We start from the raw sequence: 14,621 nt of genomic DNA, 5'->3' as shown, positions 1-14,621 counted from the left end.
ATTGTATATTGGAATAAGCTCCCACAACATCTTACTGTAGCAGGTAAAAAAATAATCTGGGTTCAAAAATAAACTTAGGGAAGCAGTTATCAAGAAGGAAATCAGACTAAATCTAACCTGAACTGTATTGATACATTGAGCTCTTGTTTTTAATTGTTTTAATTAAATGTTTAACCCTTTCACTACCACACTACAAAAGGGTTAACCCTTTCACTACCACACTACAGACGGTTAACCGTCCGTAGTGTGGTAGTGAAAGGGTTAACCATTTGTTGTGTGACAGTGAAAGGGTTAACCTTCTGTATTTTCGCAGTGAAAGTGTGGTAGTGAAAGGGTTAAACATTTAATTGCAGTATACACAACCCTTCGATTTGAATTGTTTTATATTTGTATTCTTATTTCAAAATACTTTTTTACTGTTTGCGTTGAGTATGCTGCAGTATATGTTGTATGTTTGTATATTTGCACGGACCCCAGGAAGAATAGTCCTCACTATGGTGGAGACTAATGGGGATCATTAAACAAACAAACAAACAAACAAACTTCGACTGCCGAAGAGCGGGAATCTAACCGGGAACCTGCAGATTACAAGACAACTGCCCTACCTCCGAGCCACTGTCGTACCTAATTAACATAATGTTAGATTTCCCCCAGAAGTAGGCAACCCAAGATATTAACATTATAATAATAATATAATAATAAACTCCCAGTACGGTCGAGAACAGAGAGAATCTTAAATGATGATCTAGGGCTGGACCTCTGGACTTGAACTGTGCTGCACTGTATCCATGTCCCCTACAACTGCACTTTACTGTCTTACTGTTCTGTCCTGTTTTGCACTTATTTATTTATCATTATTATTATTATGTTGTTCCTATTTGTGAAAAAATCAATCATGCACTGAAACGTCAAATCACGTTCCATTTGTACCTGTACAATATGGTGAATAAAGACATCTGAATCTGAATCTATAACATCAGAACATTGACACAATGTTCTAGCACACTCTCAGGAGCAGAACATGAAAAAGCATTTAATATAAAAGTATTCTGTATTTTTGTATGACAACTAATAAAGAAAGTTCAACTTGAACAAAGTGATAATAATATGATACAATAACGTTCATGCATAAAACACATTTCTAAAAGTGACAGCCTTTTCATGAAAACTTGATGTTTGTGCCAATTTCTTATTCATATTGTGAACATTTCCCCATTGGTAATAATTTCATAATAAAAAAAAAACAGGTGAAAAGTGACCTCATGTCTCCCGTGTGTCTCCTCACTCTTACAGTAGCATAAGTGGGTCTGATGAGGTTAGACTGATCAAGTTCAAGTTTCAAGTTTCTTTAATAGTTGTCATACAGAAGTACAGAATACTTTTGTACAAAATGCTTCTTACTGTTGCGCTCCAGAGACTGTGCATGACAAGATAAGTATGAAATAAAAACATAGTAAAAATTAGAAGAAAAAAAAGAGGTCACAGTGTTCAGTTTAGACATATGTACAATGTTCGTAGACGTAGTTACCATACAATATACAATACTGTGCAGTGTACTAATATACAATACTATATAGTGCAAGGCATAAATGGACGAGGTGCAGTTCAGGTACAATTCACAGTAGGTGTACACAACTCCAATACAGTTAATACATGTTTTATTAAACTGGAACGTTCATGTTGTCCAGATTGGTGAAGACGCCGGCGAAAGTCCAAAACAAACGACCGGGAGTTAAACTAACAGTGATTGTGGTCACAAAATGGATACCACTTCAGATACATCTCTAACATGTCGCCTATACTAAACCATTATGCTCCTAATATGTCACATTATGGTCATTTCTACTCCTCAGCATTTTGGAGACAGGGTAAAGGAGAATTCTGCTGTAGGATCTGATTCCAGGCCAGAAGGGGTATGTGGCTCCAGAGGGTGGGGGCACCACTGGGCATTTCACATCTAGAATCAAGAATCAGGAGGTTTATTTGTCACATACATACCAGGGCATATAGTGGTCATGCCTGCATCGATTCTGCAAAATACAATAATAACAATAGGCAAAATAATAATAATAATAATAATAATAATAATAATAGGTAAGACACAAGATGTGCATGATAAAAAAAGACATGCTAAGTTCCTGAGAAACTGGTTCCTATGTACACTACTATACAATTTAAAAATTAAACTCCGCCATATTTTATACTTAATGTATCTAAACTATACTATACAATACCTCCTTCCTTTAAAGTGACATTTTGTTTAAAGTGATTGTTTTAGCGGTTGCCGCATGAGCAGTGATGGGCAAGCTACTTGGAAAATGTAGTAAGCTACACTACTAGTTACTCTCAATTAAATATAGCTCAACTACAATGGAAGCTATCCCCAGAGAAATGTAGCAAGCTACACTACAAGAACATGGCAAAAATAGCTAACTACATCGGCACTACTTTTTATTTTATTTTATTTTTTACTTCATGATCAAGCTTCCACCAAACAAATAGGCAGGCAAAAAAAAGGTTCAGTTTGATTTGTTTATTATAAAACTGAAACAAGCCCTCGGTCTGGCTTTTTGTGTCATCCTTTTAACATGAATTTGTATTATGTACAAAATGTTAATAAAGTATGAGGAAAGAACTGTGGAAACGTAATAAATAAAAGGCAGTGAAACAATAATCAAATAAACACCAAAATATATACTCTCTCTATTGGAATGGAGACTTTTCAGCACAGGATAAACTACTGTTTCAACTCAAACCACAGTAGCAAAATGACAATAACCTGGCCAAAGAAAAAAGTGCAAGAAACATTTGTCTACAAAATAGACATTAACGAAATCCATCTTTACATGAACGGACATCAATAGAACAGAACAAACACATTTTTGTGCCATGACTTGAATCCTATGGAACATTTATACATTCTTAAGTACGGAAATAAGCAGCATGGGGTAATCGGCATTGGAACTTTCACATCGCCTCCATCCTCCCTGAGCAGTTTGCTCACGCATCTGTGCACCATCAGGTTAGCCAGAACAAAACAGAACTTCTATAAAACTTTCAAAATTGTACGCTCCATCAGTAAATACTGTAAACTTCCCAGATATATATATATATATGTCTATCTATCTTGCTCTCTCTATGTATATCTATCTGTACCTCCCTCTGAATTGTCCTCTGTCTCCGTTCCCATCAAATATGAACTTTATAGGACATGAGAGGCTATTATTATGTATGTATGTATGTATGTATGTATGTATGTATGTATGTATGTATGTATGTATGTCTTATCTGGATTAACATCTTAATTGTGGATCGATCGATCGATCGATAGATAGATCCACAATTAAGATGTTAATCCATTAACCAGACACAATTGAACACAATTATATGCTGGCAAGACGTTATTATAAATAGAAGAGTGGTGTGTGCAGTTTCTTTAGAGAAGGACCCTGACCTTACATGAGGTGTTTGTTCACACGACACAAGAGAAGCTTTTCAAAGTTTAATAATAATAATAACAACTAATAATAACAGTCTTACTGCATTTTACTATTATGCTACCATGTCTATACTACTACCAACTATGCTAATATGTCTATACTACTACAGTATGTACTCAGAGTATAACACTCAAGCTTGACACTGCTAGACAAACAATACTACTTATCCTTGGCTGCTAGATATGTACCACTCCTGCTGACTTGTTGTACACAATTTGTAAGTTGCTTTGAATGAAAGCGTCAGCTAAATGACCAAATGTATTTAAATATGTAACTCACAAAACATTCCATGGCCCCAAAATCATGTGGGGACCCACAGGTTGAGAACCACTGCTCTAGGTGATCTTTTCCCTCTTAGTGTACAGTATGTATTTATGTTAGTTTATTTTTTCTTTTCTCCACCCCCATAATATTGTTCATTTTCTGCCTACAGTGAAACATGATAGCAGCTATCTGTTAGTTAAAGCTGTTGACAAAAAGTGCACTGACTTGTGTGCTGTTTGGGAGCTCTGTTTTGAGTGAGCTGAAGTTTAGCAAGTTCTTGTTTCGATGCACTAGACCAGATTGTTGGACAGTAGTCGAGGTTTGACAATACTATATGCTGAAATCAGAGGTTCTGTATATTGTTAGTAACTGTCTAACTGCATATATAACTGTTTATGTAAAGCTTTTCATCAGGTCACCTGAATATGTGTTCTCAAGTTAGTGCTGGTCGTGTGGGAAGTTGAGAGCAGCTTCGTTTTTGGCTGACACAATAAACAGTCAAACTCATAAATGTTTCCAGATAGGGCCATGGAGAGGCATTGTTGTTATTGACATCATCATCTTCATCAATGCCATCAGCCCTGGAAACATCGAATCCCTCTGCCATTTCGCGCGGACTGGTTCATGTAATCTGTTAAATTGCATTCATTCATTCAGTGGTCTGTGTTTTGATTTCTTTCACTTCCTGATTTGCGGAGCTGGAGTCCCCCCTATCCTGCCTCTGATTGGCCTACCCGTAATGTTTTGGCCTAACCTTACTGTCAAAGGTCACAGCCAGCGTGACCAAAGAATGATGACCTCTCGGACACCTGAGGGATCACCCACCTCACCCCCTACCAGATTCTGGTCAGAGTACCAGAATCCTAAACGACCACACCGCGCGCCAAGACGGAGAGGGTCCCAGCACTATGTGAAGCCATACTCCAGAAACACTGAAAATTAAACATATATCTGTTTGAATCAATGTATTAGATTAGCTTGTTAAAAGAATGAGTATGGCCCTGACTTAAGTGCCGAGCTGGAAGTCAGTGATTATGAAGAATGTCTTTTGTATTCTTTCTCCCTACTTGTGTAAAACTGTAAGAACTATAACTATAGACTGTAAAACTGTAACTTGTGTAAACTACAATATCTTATACAACCCTAAATAAATTAATAGAAAAGAACCTCTTGTACTATGTGAGCTGTCGGAATGTGGCCTCTGTATACGACCTTGAAGATTCCACTCCAAGAAGCTAAGAGGCAGGGTGGCACATTTTAACCCTTGCCTGCCCTGTCAAAAGGGAAAGCCATTATACATTTAGAGAACCACATGTATGATGTATGAGGGTTTACACATGTATGATGTGGAAAAACATATCAACCAATGTTTAAAGTGTATGTGTATTGTACATGTATATATAGGCTATATCTTTCTTTCTTTCTTTCTTGCAACATGCAGTGATGTATTAGGGTTTTTCCCAACACAAATTAATCTGTTACTTTTTCTAGTTACAGTAACGAAGGGATGAAAGAGGAGTGGTCATTTTTACGTATTGTACACTGATTGGGGCTGTACCATCAAAAGGGGTGTGTAATCTTATGACAAATTCTGTATTAAAAAAACACCCTGTAAAGCGAGGAGGGGAATTCTTTTCTACTTTGACTTGAGGCCTTTTTTTGCTGTAGAGATCCTATGATAATTGTGCTTTCTTTTGTAACTCTTCTCTTTATAATTAAAACTTCATTTTTAAACTGGACCATCTCTTCTCGTTATTCTTCCTAATACCGGTAAGCCACAAGTGACTACTTCTTTTAGCTTTTTTAGCTATTCTTTTAGCTCTAAGATCTGGTTGAGCGTTGTATTGGAACCTGGTCTTAGCAGTTTTGGAAGATACTTCTCCCTATGATGGTATCTGTCACTGTTGTTTAGCCTTTCAAGCTATTCTTTAGCTCCTAAGATAGTATTCTGTCACTTTCTAAATGTTAGATTTACAAAGCCGTACTTGATGTTTAGCTCATCTTACAAAGAGCATAATATATAATATTATCGTCAGTCTGGGAGACACATGACATAAAAATACTTCATTCAGTATGTTTAAATCCTAGGTGTAATATGTAAAGATGTCTGTCTTTTCTCTAAACTAGCGTAAAGAGGACAAAATAATTTTTAATCTATTTCATTCAATGAAAGGGGGTTTCCTGACAGCAACCATTTGAAAAAATTACACCCTCCATATTACTAGGGAAGGATTATCACTTGATTAATGGTAACACTATTTGAACACTCTCAAGTAGATTTACTAAGGAAAGGATTATCACTAAATCTTGCATGCTAAATAAAATATAGACCCTGCAACTCCCATCAAGATTAATACCTTGACGCGAGGGGACAGGGCGAGCATACAGGATCTCCGTCTTCGATGGACCCATCAGATTCATAGGGATTTGAAAGTATCGGCCTGGCAGGACGCTGTGGAGGCCGGACGAGCAAATCACTGATTTATGGGCTTATCAAATTGAACGGGAATTCTGGGGCTTAATACACTTACCCAATCGTGAGTCGTCATACTCATATCTAAACCAACCAACCAACCAATCATAGTGGGTTTTCTCCGGGGAGTTTTTTTTTCTCACAAATCTTTATTTAGTCTGTTTCTCCTGATAGTAGCGTGTAGCGTTTTGCTCACGCTACTCACTACTTTGTTAAAAAAAATAGCTGCACTACAGAGAACGCTACTTGGTTCAAAAGTAGCAACGCTACCATCACGCTACTGAGAAATGTAGTTAAGCTATGTAGCGTCGCTACTTGTAGCTAGCTACTGCCCAACACTGCGCATGAGTGTTGTGTTGTGTGTGTGTGCTCATGTGTACTTGTGGGTAGAGAGTTCAGTGTTCTGATGGCCTGGGGGAAGAAGCTGAGCCAGAGTCTCTCTGTTATCGCAGCGTGTGTACGTAGGCGCTTGCCTGACCGCAGCAGCTTGAACAGGCTGTTGTTGGGGTGGTGGGGCTTTCATTATTCTGCAGGCTCTGGATTTGCACCTCCTGTTATATAAGTGCTGCAGGGGTGGTAGTGCAATACCCGTAGTACGCTCTGCTGAGCGCACCACTCTCTGGAGTGCCTTCCTGTCCGGTGCTGTGCTGTTTCCAAACCAGGCAGTGATGTTTCCAGTCAGAATGCCCTCTACAGCCCCGGAATAGAAGGAGTGGAGTATCTTCCCCGATACTCTGAACCAGTGGAGGTTTCTCTATGACAACACGTGTATATAAAAAAAATAAAAAATAAAATATATATATATATATTTAAAAAAAAAATATTATAAATGTTTTCCTCTGTAAAAGAAATGCCAGTGAATTTTTTTTTCTTCAAAAATGGCCAAAATTGACAGCTCTGAGCAGGCCTGCACTGCAGTATTGCCTGCAGTAATTATTCGTGAAGAAAACTTCACAGGTGTGACCCATTGTTAAATAAATAATAAATAACAGCGAATCAAAATAGGCTATTAACTTCATCTAAGCACGGTCTGTGCAGTTAAACTCTTGCCATTGAATGGAGGATTGAATGATTGACAGCCCTTGACATCCAATACACAGAGGTTGAATATGATTGGCAGCCTTGCAAATCCAATCAGAGATTGCTGCATTGCAAAGTCAAAACGGGCCCAGCTGCATGTCCGGAGGATAGGTTTAGCTCGGGCCAATCTCAAGTTTCTTTATTAGTTGTCATACAGAAGTACAGAATACTTTTATACAAAATGTAACATAAAGAAGCATTTTGTATAAAAGTATTCTGTACTTCTGTATGACAACTAATAAAGAAACTTGAGAAACTTGAGATTGGCCCGAGCTAAACCTATCCTCCGGACATGCAGCTGGACCCGTTTTGACTATGTGAAAGCTAGCTAGTTTAGTTGTTGTTTAGTAGTTAGTAAGCTGTACAGCTATAACAAGTCAAGTCAGGCTAAATTAAACTTTGCGCCAACATTAGGACCGAAGTATAAACCAGCAACTGAGCAACATGAAGAAGTGGACTTATGCATCTGGATCAGAAAAAACGTTGTGGATGAAAAAGTAAGTAGGCTACAATGTTTGTAAAAGCTTGTATGCTAACAGTAGCTAGCCAGCTTAGCCTACATCACAATGATAATCACCAAGCTAACTTACTGTACACACTGTAGGGCTGGGCAATTAATCGAAACAGAATCGCGATATCGATTCAAAAACATTTTTTTTTTAAAACTTTTTAAATAATTTTATCTGGGTTGAACATGATTTGTGGAACTCCCTCTGGTGTTGTGGTCGTGGTATTCACTGACCTTTGGGAAGTATTTCGACATGCACATGGGTATCTTAGTGGTGTAGTGTATCTTGTAGACCAGGCCCATTGCAAGTTGCTGTACTCTGTCGTCTACTCTAAGCCATCCTAGGTTGTCAAAGTGGACAGGGGTGAGGTGGGTTTTAGGAGTAAGGTCAAGCAGTAGTCTGACCAGTTTGTTTTGTGATGTTTGTAATCTTGTTTTTATTGCCTTTGAGGTGCTTTGGTACCATGAGGTGCAAGCATAGTCGTAGAGTCTTCAAGGTATTCTTGTTTACCAGAGAGGAGATCCGGTACAGGAATCTAGTTTGTTGGTTGACTTAGTTTTATTACATTGGATCTCATTTTGTCACAGGAAAGATTTGCCTCTATAGGATGGAACCCAGGTAGGTAATTTCATCTTTCCTTTTAAGATAAGATAAGATATTCCTTTATTGATCCCCTTGGGGAAATTCAGGCATCATAGCAGCATGGGGGAAGGGGGGGGGGGGGGGGGGGTACAGGTAGTGAAAACAACACAAGCAGTGTAAACAAATAGGTCAATATAATTTACCATCTAACTAACTGAAATATACATTATTCACAGTATCACAGTATCCACATAAGGTGCAGTATGCATAAGGTAGTGTTATTGTCCTACTTGGGTTCCTATTAGTTCTAGGTCGATGTCTGGCAGCAGTTGCTGCCCACTGTTGTGGAGCCTGATGGCCACTGGTATGAAGGACTGTCCGAGGCGGTTAGTTGAGTGTCGGGGGGGTATGAGTCTGTGGCTTCCTCGTCACCTTCACCTAATATGTTTTGATCTGGTCAGGTGCGCTGTCACCTAAAATGTTTTGATCTGATCAGGTGCGCTCATGCGCTGTCACCTAATATGTTTTGATCTGGTCAGGTGCGCTGTCACCTAATATGATTTCATCTGGTCAGGTGCGCTGTCACCTAATATGATTTCATCTGGTCAGGTGCGCTGTCACCTAATATGTTTTCATCTGGTCAGGTCCGCTGTCACCTAATGTTAATATGTTTTCATCCGTGTCCACTGACCACTGACACACAGTGGGGGATGTTTTAAAAATATTATTTAATATATAATATAATATAATAATTTGTGCTTCACCTAAAAATTTGGTCAGCAGCCTCCACTGCTCTGAACTTCCTTAGCTGTCTCAGGTGATAGAGGCGCTGTTTCACCTTTTTCACCACAGAATCTATGTGTGTAGACTACCGTAAATCCTCTAATAGTGACCTGTATTCAATTAAAAACAGACTCTCTATTAATGACCGGGTGCGCTGTTGAAATAAGCAATTATAAGCCGACCTCCTAATACAAGCCGGGTTACTAATATACGCGTGACCGAACCTCCCCTTACTTCCGTATATGGAACACGGGTCGCGCGCAGCACGTAACACAACAACAACAGAGCAAGCATGGCTACCGGTACTAAACAGAGACGAAAGTTTGACATTAAGTTTAAAGAGGAAGTTTTGAGGTATGCAGCGGAGCATTCGGGAGAGAAAGCCGCAAAGCACTTTAACATTGATTCCAGACAAATCCGATATTGGAAAAAACAAAGGAATGAGCTGAAAGCAGCCGTCGGTAAAAGAGCATGCATAACTGGAGGAGGGACAAAAAAAGTGAGCGAGGAGATGGAGACACTACTTTCCGAGTGGATTTATGCATTGCGCGACAAACACAACCGTGTGTCGCGCAAAATGATACAAAGAAAAGCAATGGAAATCTACCCAAAAGTGAGTGATGGAGGCAAGGCGTTTGTGGCCAATAAAGGTTGGCTAGAGAAGTTTCTACACCGTGTAAGCTGCATTGATGATGTTATAGTTAATACTGTACCATATCTTTTATTTTAATTTTATTATTTGCAGCTGAACTTGACTGTTATTAGCCTAACTGTATATAGGCCTATATACAGGTATTTGAATGGGCAATAAATAGGATGGACCACAGTATTGTGGTAGTCTACCTCAGTTGAAGTTATATTTCAAGTTAAATTGACACTGTTGCACTGTGTTGATGTTTTTATGGTATTTACCATAGGCAATATATTTTGTTATTGTTGTTATATGCTGGCTGTGCAGTAAATACCATATAAATGGTATGGTGTTAATGTTTACCAAGAGTGTAAGCCTACCTCAGAATTGTTTATACCAGTATTGTGATTGCACTATTTTACTCAGGTAAAGTTACTTGATGTCACTTTAAAAACGTTGAAATGACCAGTGACCACCTGTAATTGCACTGTTTACTATTTCATACAGTACTTGATTTCAATAAATGAACCCAGTACATTTTAGTGGGTTCAAACTGACACAATGTTGATTTATTCATTATGATCCGTTTGAAAATTAGAAATATAGGCCTCTCTCTTATACATGCCTCCTTTCAATAAAAGCCTGGTACCCGCTACAGTTGAAACAAATACAAGCCTGGGTCACTATTAGAGGAATTACGGTATGTCAGGTCCTCTGTGATGTGGACTCCCAGGTACTTGAAACTGCTCAACCTAGACCATCTCTGAATGTACCACCAGTAACTAGAGTACATGAAGTCAAAACAGGTCAACACTGACATTGTACACTTCTCACCACTAGAGGGCACACTGAACACAAACACTTTTTAAAATGTTTTATTGTACTTAGAATCCTGTGAAAAAAACATTGTTAGATATAGACACTAAATATAGCCTCATAGTAAAGTTACATTTAAATCATTAAACACTGACAGATTCTTGATGCAGAGTACAAAACACTAACATATCTTGAGGCAGAGTACAAAACACTGACAGATCTCTTGATGCAGAGTACAAAACACTGACAGATCTCTTGTTTTTAGATTGGATCACACCCACAGCAAATCCTATGTCCTCAATAATAAGCTCACAAACATTCAGGTCTACAAAATAATGTATATGATTTAGGGCTGATCTAATTAATTACATGCTTTACATCTAAATTAATCACATATTAATCACATCAATATCTAAGGAAATTAATAAAGGGAAGATGATTAAAGAGAAGGTTTGTAGATACAGTACTAAAATCTCCCATCCGGACCAATGCAATTTGAAATATTATTATAGAATATAGAATAGCCGGCTTATAAATTACCCTATTATAGCCAATTCACACATTTATGGATTGTGCCAAATCTTACCTTTCAAATGCCCAAGTTCAATTTGGATTTAGTATCACCAGGCGTGCATAAGAACAGGTAATGAAATCTACTGTATGTACAGTAGCTTTCTTATTTTTGACAGAGTGCGGCCATTTTTAAACCGATTTCAAATCTGATTGTTGCTAAATGCTAAAAATAGGGGAGACAAACTGCGCTCCAATATATGCCAATAACGTTACGTTTTGTGGTATATTATCTTGAGTAATAAGAGATATTAAAAAAAATCATACAAAACCCTTTGCTTTTTTTGACCTAGAGGCCTCTGGGTAGTGTGTTTCTGAAAAATTCCTCTTCAAAATGGCATAAATAAAAATACAATTACTGACGGTACATTTTTCAAAATGGTCGACTTTCGCGACCAAAACACAAAAATAAATACTAAAATCGCACTAATAACACTTTAACCTATTGGTAAACTAACATATTGATGATAATATACATTATAACTGCTGTTGTGACATGGTTAGGATGTTTATACTTGAATACGTTTGAGAAAAAAATGATAACTTTGTCAGACAGTCTGGAGAGGTTGATTTATGACGTGATGTCATTTGCGGTCTGGCCCCGGACCGCATGGGCGGAGGAGGTTAAATGACTTAAGGTACAATAGACATGAAAACACTTTGGACAAACAAGCTGTATGTCAATTAAAGCAAGTACAAGCAACATCTAACATCAGTGTTCAAAACATTAAAATCTTCAAAAGAAAGGAACTTCAGTTTTCTGTAGTTCAGTCCATTTGTACGGGACATAATATCTAAAACCAGTTTTGCCAAGCTCAGTATTTACAGCGCATGACTGTGTGGCACAGCGGAACAACAACACAATCATCAAATTTGCTGACGACACAGTAGTGGTGGGCCTGATCTCTGTAAACGACGAGAGGGCCTACCTGGAAGAGGTCAAGGTCCTAGCGGGATGGTGTCAAGAGAACAGCCTCTCCCAGAACGTCAGCAAAACAAAGGAGATTATTGTGGACTTTAGGAGGTCAGGGGTCAGGGACTACAGCCCCCTCAGCATCGACGGGGCACCGGTTGAGAGAGTGAACAGTTTTAAGTACCTCGGAGTCCACATATCCGAGGACTTGACATGGACCACACACATTTACAGTGTTGTGAAGAAGGCACGACAACGCCTCTACTTCCTCAGGCACATAAGGAAGTTCCAAGTCAGTCAGAAGATCCTTAAGAACTTCTACTCATGTACAATAGAGAGCATCCTGACTGGCAATATCACCTCCTGGTTTGGGAATAGCACCGCACAAGACCGTAGCAGACTACAGAGAGTGGCGCGTTCAGCCGAACGCACAATTGGAGGGGGGCTTCCCACTCTCCAGAACATTTACAACAAGCGGTGCATGGGTAAAACTAAGAGAATTATCAAAGACTCCAGCCACCCAAACAACTGCCTCTTTGAACTGCTGCGGTCAGGCAAGCGATACCGGAGTCTCATGGCAAGCACAGAAAGACTCTTTATAGAAGCTTCTATCCCCAGGCCATCAGGATGCTCAACGAACAATAACACTATGTAACAACCATCAAATGCACTCACAGCACACACATCCACACGCACACACTCACTTTAAACAAACAACTAGGGGTGGGACGATACGCATTCGAACCGTGTACGGTACGACCCCCACGGTTCAGGGCTTCTGTGTATCGTACGGTTAAAATGATGCGCAAAAAATAAAAAAAAATAAAAACTTCATTTGGCGGAGCCGGGAGAGGTGAGCGCTGGCTGCAGCAGCAGCACTGCAGGTGCTAGTCAGTTTGTGTAAAAATGGCAAGCACAATATAAATCAATCTCCATTACGACTTTAAAATCAGCCATTAACATTACATAGGCCTACACACATCTTGCCATAGCGTTAGCCGTTTGTACAACACAATGCATGTTGAACGATGGTAGCCCGCCAGCTGTCAATGCAATGTTATCGTAGGATCCGTAGCTACTAGCTAGCAGAGGAGAAAATAAGAGTATGAGAGGTGGGGTGTTTAAAGACAATGATAAGCGTTTATTCAACATCCAAGAAGGCTAACATACAACTGTGTTTTACTAACTACAACCGGGACTATTGCCGCTTTCCCACTGCTTGTTGATGTTGTGTCTAATCTGCCCGTCGCTTATCAAAGACTCATTTTCCAGTCAACATTGTCGTAGCAGATTGTTTTTTTATCGCTTCATTTCAGTTTTCTAGCATTTTGAAAATCACTTGTTTTCACGGAAAATATAACACATTCCATGATAATCGCCTTTTACTGGAATATTCTAGAACGTTGTCATTGTTCGGCCTATTTATGAATCGTTTTCAAATAAACGCTAGATTATCGATAGTATGTGTGCACGCTCGTGCCGCGAGTTGAAAATCTATTCTCCTATTTCCTGAGCGCTCGCACAGTGAAACAGCAATATCACATAATCACATAAAAGCTTATATCTCTGTGAAAACGAGTCTGATTATCCTAATACTGGTAACATAGATTCCTTACCTGAGATCAGATGGTATCCAAATGGATTATTCCAATTCCTGATCGCCATTCGAAAAAAATCGATCTTTTTATAGATTCACTGTGTATACTGTAAAAACACATACCGTAATTTTCGGACTATAAGCCGCACCTTTTTTCCCCATTTTTCGACCCTGCGGCTTATATAACGGTGCGGCTTATATGTGACTCGACGTGACCAAACCCGAAAATGTAAAAATCGAAATATTGCTTTTTTGACTGCATTGAAATGTTATTTATCTGTTCCCTTATTTGCTAAACTTAATACAACTTGTAAATGAGTTAATTCTTGTTATTTGTCCAACAGTATTGTGTCCCAATGCTGGTGGGAAGACTGTAATTAAACATTAAAACACCTGCGGCTTATAGTCCAGTGCGGCTTATATATATGTACACATCATTCAATTTAGCTGCTGCGGCTTATATTCAGGTGCGGCTTATAGTGCGAAAATTACGGTAATCTCCACTGCCCTGAAACTCCAGAGTGAAACTGGTCGACGGCGGTTGCATGAGTGAGAAGTAAAATGTGGAGTGCAGGTTTTTTTTTCTCATTCATTTTCATTGAGTTCAATCCAAAAGGGTGAATTACCATCTGGGAGACGATAGGGGGTGCTTTTTCCACATCTGAGCGCCTGGGGTGGCTGGATCTCCAACGGTAGACTTCAATCCAATATGATTTCAGATCGCTAATAAAAAAAAACGAATAAAACAAATATTCTCGGGCGTGGGCATTGAACCCGTGGGGAGTAAACCCGAATAATCGAGCGTGGCATTCAAAGTGTTAAGAACTGACAATCAGGGAATTTAAACATGGTTGACATTGTTTTTTTGTGTTTATATTAAAGAAAGGAAAGTCTAGTGCTGGC

The 14,621-nt window shown here is 38.9% G+C and overlaps 1 protein-coding gene across 1 annotated transcript in view; it reads right to left on the bottom strand.

Annotated features, from left to right (window-relative positions):
- Positions 1-1,886: 1,886 nt before the first annotated feature.
- LOC311245992 (uncharacterized protein) overlaps positions 1,887-14,621 on the bottom strand; it is a 78,043-nt gene continuing 65,308 nt past the window's right edge. The window contains exon 5 of the mRNA XM_084336042.1: positions 1,887-1,957. Coding sequence (XP_084192168.1) covers positions 1,952-1,957 — 6 coding nt within the window. The 3' untranslated portion in view covers positions 1,887-1,951. The remainder of the gene's footprint in view (positions 1,958-14,621) is intronic.

Source organism: Notolepis coatsorum, assembly GCF_963971535.1.
Source record: "Notolepis coatsorum genome assembly, chromosome: 19".
NCBI lineage: Eukaryota > Metazoa > Chordata > Actinopteri > Aulopiformes > Paralepididae > Notolepis > Notolepis coatsorum.
The sequence above is the reverse complement of the archived record's forward strand: the minus strand, read 5'-3'. Positions and strand labels throughout refer to the sequence as shown.